General features: G+C 48.8%; 1 protein-coding gene across 1 annotated transcript; it reads right to left on the bottom strand.

Moving 5' to 3' along the window:
- Positions 1 to 2,013: 2,013 nt before the first annotated feature.
- SIX1 (SIX homeobox 1) lies at positions 2,014 to 6,224 on the bottom strand. Its single transcript, XM_004681813.2, has 2 exons — positions 5,177 to 6,224; positions 2,014 to 3,298 (listed from the first exon to the last, which is right to left on the bottom strand). The coding sequence occupies exons 1-2, from the start codon at positions 5,734 to 5,736 to the stop codon at positions 3,004 to 3,006; spliced, it is 855 nt and encodes a 284-aa protein (XP_004681870.1). The 5' UTR covers positions 5,737 to 6,224; the 3' UTR covers positions 2,014 to 3,003.
- Positions 6,225 to 6,487: the final 263 nt, after the last annotated feature.

Genomic DNA, 6,487 nt, shown 5'->3' with positions numbered 1-6,487 from the left:
GCCGGCCTCCAAGGATTCAAGAAGCTTCTTCCTCAACCAAGAGGTCAAGTCCAGCAGGCAGCGGGACCGAACAATCCTGTGATCAGAATTAAAATGTCAAAAAAAAAAAAAAATTCTCCCTTGTATGTGGGTTGTTTTTATTTTTTTCATCTAACTTGGCAAAGTGCTGGAGGATTTCATCCTAAAAAGCACTTTAGTTATAAGCCATTTTTCATGACTTTTGGCTATCGTTATGAAATCTGTAGAGAAGAAACGTGAAGTGGCTTTTGATTCCGTTAAACTGTGACGCAGAGAAGGTAAATTGGAGGTCCCTTAACAGCTGGTCCTCGAAGATTTCCTCGAGGAAAAAAAAATATGGTTAGTTTTCCCTAATGATTGCGCTAAAGTGATTGCCAAGAAAATTCAAAGTAATATCCAGCTTTCTCACCTCCTCCTGCTTGTCCTTGGTTTAGCCAGACTGAGCCGAGCATGGTGCAGGGAGGCATATTGTGCAATTTCTTATTAAACACATCTGGAATATGCGCGCTCTGGATCAAGTGCCAGGGGTTTTACAAAGAGTTTATGACTGTGACAGAAAATTGTCCTTTTAACGAGTTTACAAGCAGTAATCACAAGGGCTTTTTACAGGACCAGCCCCCGCCCAGCTCTGCTCCTCGCCAGATCTGTAGATATTTCCAAGATTCAGAACCAAAGGAGCAGGAAGTGGGCCGGTGCACCCAGAGAGACAGAACTTCCATGAGTCTAAAATTATATTAAGCAGAGCTGGAAGAGTTGGGGGATAGGCATCAGAGTAGGAAGGGAGGGCATGTAAGAAATTAAAGTAATTGGCCCTTCCTTATTTTCCAGGGAGATTTCCGCGGTATCCTTTGAAGCCTGTCAGGGTCATTGAAAGCTATCTTTGTGCAGGGTGTTTGTTTTGGGGAGTGAATGTGAAGAATGTGCGGAGATCCCCTGTGAGAGCCCCTCCTGCAGAGGGTGGCATTTCTCCGTGGCCCAAGACGTGGAGAATAAACACCCTAGTGACTTAAATAAACACCAACTTAATGATCCAAAACACTAACAAGGGATATTGGGACCCTGAGCTCCCAATCCAAATGATGGTCTCCAAGCGGCTGTGTGCACATCTGTCCATCACTGAGCGGAAAAATTACTTTATAAGTAAAAGTGACTACAGTTAAGTACAGTGACCCTTTCTCCCTTGAACTCAGTCAAAGACATTTGACATTTTAAGAAAACCTCAAAATAAGGCCTTAATCCCCTCCTTGTGCGTGCACATGCACACCTCAGTCCCCTGGATCAAGGGAAGGTAAGAAAGAAATGAGTGTATTAACAGTGACACTTACAAATGGAGGAAAATCAAAAGTATGAAACTGTCATGACTGAAAATAAATAGATTCTCTCAGGGGAACAATATTTTACAAAGCACAAGCAAGCCAATCCTGTTATCCTGAGAATTTTAATAAATGATGCCATTTGTTTTACTAATTTTAAAAGCTAAATACAAAGATACATCACTTTTGCCCCAGGCAAAAATAAGATGGAGCCTACATTTTTACTAGGATTTTCCTGGACACTACTCGGCAGTACTGCATAGTTCCTATCCTGCCTGTCTGCTTTCTATTTGCACAGATTAATTCACAATGTTGCTATCCTTGTTCTAATTCCCTTTTTTCTCCAAGCAGATAAATTATTTTTCATTCACAGTCTTGTCATAAACTTGTTAATGCAAAAGAGCTGAGTTACCATATAAATGCTGTGGAGAAGAGCTGGTGGTAAACAAAACTGTCTATCTAAAATAATAAAAATAAATACCCCAAAGCTAAATTCACCCTTTTTTTTTTTTTTTTTTGGTCATATAGTTAAGTCAGTTACCACTCTGGGCTCAGGTGATGGCTTTTAAAGTACCCTGCATTTCATAATCATTAAGAAAGAAAGAAAAGGATTTGTTAGAAAGGGGGAAGGGTAATGACAACCAAAACAACTCACCTTTCAGAAACAGAAGCATACTCCTGGTGTTCTACTAAGTTTTAATTTAGACTGGTTTAGGTACAATAGAAAAGAAACCTGAAAACACATGCTGTTTTAGTAACAAATACCAGGTTGCCAGATTTGTCACATATCTTTGCAAGCTAGAAACTAGGAACAGGAGAAACCTTTCACAGGAGTAGGCTACAGATAGAAAAGTTTCAGGAGCATGAAAAGTAATGGCATTCAGGAAAGTGTTTTTTCACATTGGTACATTTTTTAAGGTTGCCATCAAAAAACCCAAGAAAACAAACAACAACCAAAAAACCCCACTAAATTTGACAAAAATAGTTGTGTTACTAATGGTCACTTCTATTTCTAACTGTCTCACATAGAGAGCATTAAGACATTTAGGCACTTGTATTCCCCCCTAATACTGATCTTTCATTTTAATCTACGTAAAATTGCTTAACACTAAATATGAAAAATGTAAACTTAATTTTCTTCATCAAAAAAGCTGTAAGATCATATTTTTCCTATTCACCTTAAGAATACAACCAGCTCCTCCCAAACAGGAGGCTCTTAATTTCACTGTTTTGACTTCTCTCTGTCTCCCCTTTCTTTCATTTCCTTTTCCTCTTCCCATACTTTTTTCCATATAAACTAAAAGTAAATAATTAAAATTCAGCTGATTTGTAATTTTCATTCATTGAAAAGAAAGAGAAGCTACTGAAGTAGATATAAGGGATACCCAAAACCAAGACTGAGGAGCTGGGTGTCATTGTTTGGGTTTTTTTTTTTTTCTTTAATTCTCCTGGTCTTCGCACTGGGAGGGGAAATGCAAAAGTAGAAAGAGTCTGAGAGAAGAATGCAACTAAGCTTGAGATCACTGTTTTGAGTTTTAAAAAGATATTTGTGAAAATCCACCATTCCTTTATGCACAAAGAACCCCAGAAACAAGCTGCAAAAATGTTCCTGAATCCTATTTACAAATGTCCCTAGTCACTGCTTCTCCTCCAGGCCCCAGTCCCTCCCCACTTAGGACCCCAGGTCCACCAAACTGGAGGTGAGGGGGCCCAGCAGAGAGTCCTGGAGCTGATGCTGGTGGGCTTGCAGGCCGTGGTTGGGCTGCGAGGCCGTTAAGCCTGGGAGAGAATAGTTTGAGCTCCTGGCGTGGCCCATACTGCCCTGCAGCAGAAGGACCGAGTTCTGGTCTGGACTTTGGGGAGGTGAAAATTCTTCTTCTGAGCTGGACATGAGCGGCTTGCCCCCTTCCAGAGGAGAGAGTTGATTCTGCTTGTTGGAGGAGGAGTTATTGTTTTCGGTGTTCTCCCTAAGAAATAGAGGACAACACCATATGGTTAAAAAAAAAAAAGTAGGTTAAAAAAGTGTGAGATGGAGGGAGGGAAGCTGGAAAGAGGAAAGGGCCATTGTGCAATCAGTCATTGACCCAAATGGAGGATCCCTACCCTCCCACTCACCCCCAAGGGTTTTTGGGTAAGTGAGGAAGTAGAGGAGACTAGAGAAATGGGGAGCCAGGAGACAGCTCTTGAGGAGCCAGTCCTTTACTCTCACAGTTTAAGAAGTTAGATCACCAGGACTTCTTTGAAACACTCAACTTCTTTTTAAATGTGTTCAGTTATTTTAAAATATCAACCAGTACCACATTTAGAAGTAACGAAGTGTGAAACTCTTCCAGCAAATGGTTGTTAGTGATGAAGAAACGATCAGGGGACAGTTACCCAATGCACAGATGTTTGGGGTGAATCAAGTCAATTGCCCTGTTCCCATCTGAGGAAACAATTAAATGTCGAGTTCCCCTGCCCCCCTGCCCCCCTGCCCGGAGGTTGTGGTTTCAGAGACACAGGACAGGTCATGGGAAGTGGTGTCCAAAGCGGCCCAGTGACCTGAGTAAACACAGGGAGCGCAGCCAGTCTCTCCGATTTCAACAGGGAGTGGGCCCTCGGGCCTGGCTTATAGCACGGCCGTTTTGTAACTGAAGTCTCACTGGAATCATACAGTCCCTGAGCCCCTTAGCAGAAGCCACACTCAGTACCAGGAAACCTCTGAGAATTTCTGAGAAAGCCCTCACCTCTTCCGCCTCCAGGACACCGGTTCTCTCCATCCCTACAGCCGACCTGTCTCATCCCCCCCCCCTTCCCTCGTAGGGGTTTCAGAAAGCCCACTTCAGCTAAATTTACCTAAGCCCAGTGTTTTCCCACCCAGAGGGGACCCCAGAGGCGACATCTTCGGGCCCCAGGCTCAGACGCCAACAAAGGAAGCCCGGACGTTCTCCCCTAAACTCCTCTATTCTAGGAGAGCTCTCTGAGCTGCCGCCGCCTATCCCTCGCTCTTCCCTGTCACCGTCGGAAATCCTACCCGGGAATGGAGCGCGGCCAGGTAGCCCAGGATGCTGGCTCGAGGACGGAGGCAGAGACAGGTTTTTGTTTTTTGTTTCACTGCCTTCATAACTCCAGGGAGAGAAACGTACGCTACTGGAGACCCACAGCTCGTCCGCGGTCGGTGGTGCGGACAGTCAGCCAGACTGACGGCGAGCCGGACCACGCGCAAGGCCCGGCAAAAAGCAATCCTTTCTGGGCCTGGGGCTCCGGGGTACATGCAGGGCGAACTCTCCCAAAGCTCTCTTTTTGTGTGAGAATTTCTTTTGAAAGATTCCTCCCCTTTGTACAGTTAGGCAGAATGAAGCAGTGTCCTCTCACTAAAAAGACTAGTAGGAGTGAGGCCGTGAAAACACAGGTCAGAGGTGGGGGCAGAATAGATGTCTCAGGCCAGCTCCACCCCTCTGGGGAGCTTAAAAGGAAAGAAGTTTGAGACCCTCAGCTCTACCGAAACCCTTTCCTCTCAATAGCAACCAACGCTTCCTTTCTAGTTCTTCTAGAAAGTCACCCTCTACCCAACACTAGCGCTAGCCAGCCAGGGGGACAAGAAAACAAACCTAGAGCCAATATTTCCCTACACGCACGCCCCAAGAAACCCACGCGCCGGCGCTCAAATCGCAGGAGTCCCCCATCCTAGCAAGCGATCTGAGTTCATGAACTTTCGCTGCAGTGCCGCGGAGGCCTGGACGCCGCCCCACGGAACGGCTCCAACCCGCCGCGAAGATGCAGCCGAGTGCCGGCGGGAGCGGGGAAGGGCGGAGGTGGGGAAGGCTTCCAGGGGTCGCCCGAGCAGCGGGAAGCACGCCGCGTACCTTTCCTTGGCCTCCGCGGCCCGGTCTCTTTGCCTCCGGTTCTTAAACCAGTTGCTGACCTGGGTGGTAGTGAGGCCGGTGGCCTCTGCCAGCTCCCGCTTTTCTCGAGGCGATGGATAGGGATTGTGCGCGTACCATTCGCGCAGCACGCCCCGCGACTTCTCCTTGAAACAGTAGCTGGTCTCCTCGCCGTCCCAGATTGTGCGCGGCAGCGGGAATTTTCGGCGCACCCGATATTTGCCAACCGCGCCCAGGGGCCGGCCGCGCAGCTTCTCGGCCTCCACGTAGTGAGCCTTCAGCCACAGTTGCTGCAACTTAGGGTGGTTGTGTGGCGAGAACTGGTGGCTTTCCAGGATCTTGTAGAGCTCACGGAAGTTGCCGCGATGGAAGGCGACCACGGCCTTGGCCTTGAGCACGCTTTCGTTCTTGTGCAGGTGGTCGCAGGCGGGCAGTGACCACAGGAACCTGCCCAGGCGCTCCAGGTTCCCGCCTTGCTGCAGAACCTCGCAGACGCAAGCCACTTGCTCCTGCGTAAAGCCGAACGAAGGCAGCATCGACATGGCTGGGGCCTGCCGGGGCGCACTGCCCGGGCGCACGCTGCAGGGAACCGAGCCGAAATGCTGGGGGCGGCGGCCTCAGGGAGGGGGGCGCGGCTGCTCCTATCCCCCTCCCTAGGCTTTGCGTAGGCGAAAGAGCAAGTCGAAACTTAGGGGTGGACAGCGGTGGAAGAAGATCAAGAGGTAGAGTGGAGTACGCGCTAGACACAGATCGGCCGACTCACTCCTCAGCCTTTTGGGCCTCGTTGGCTCCAGCCTCTTGCCGGGTGGATGCTGCTGGTTGCCGGGGAACTTGGTTTCTGTTCTCCCCGCAGCGACCTTAAAGCGCGCAGCGTCCCCAGCCCTCTGATTGGCTACAAGCGGCGCCTATCCGGGGCTGGCCAGCCTGCGCGCCGCCGGCCGGGCGGAGAGGCCGCGCCACCCAGTGTGGGGAGGGCGAGGCTGTGGAGCCGGGCGGGGGGTAGGTAGTAGTGGGAGGAGGAGAACCCCCAATAGGTGGGAAGTCACTGGGGGGTGGGATGGGGGTGGGGAGAATCGAGCTGTTCGTGAGCCGAGGAGTGGGAGTGAGTGAGTGCGGCAGGACATTGCAATGTGAGCCCCTTCTTCAGTGCTACCTAAGGGCAGCAGCGCACATCTCTGCACAAATCAATGACTCCAGACCTCTGATTCCCCTCCTCTCCCTACTCCGGTCCCTTGCAGACTTGTCCTTTCCCGGTGAGCTCATATTTAATTACCTTAATGTTGGAATGAATAA

The sequence above is a fragment of the Condylura cristata genome, unplaced genomic scaffold (assembly GCF_000260355.1).
Source record: "Condylura cristata isolate star-nosed mole 26May11 unplaced genomic scaffold, ConCri1.0 scaffold00013, whole genome shotgun sequence".
NCBI lineage: Eukaryota > Metazoa > Chordata > Mammalia > Eulipotyphla > Talpidae > Condylura > Condylura cristata.
Note: the sequence above shows the minus strand (reverse complement) of the source record. Positions and strands in the feature narration are given on the sequence as shown.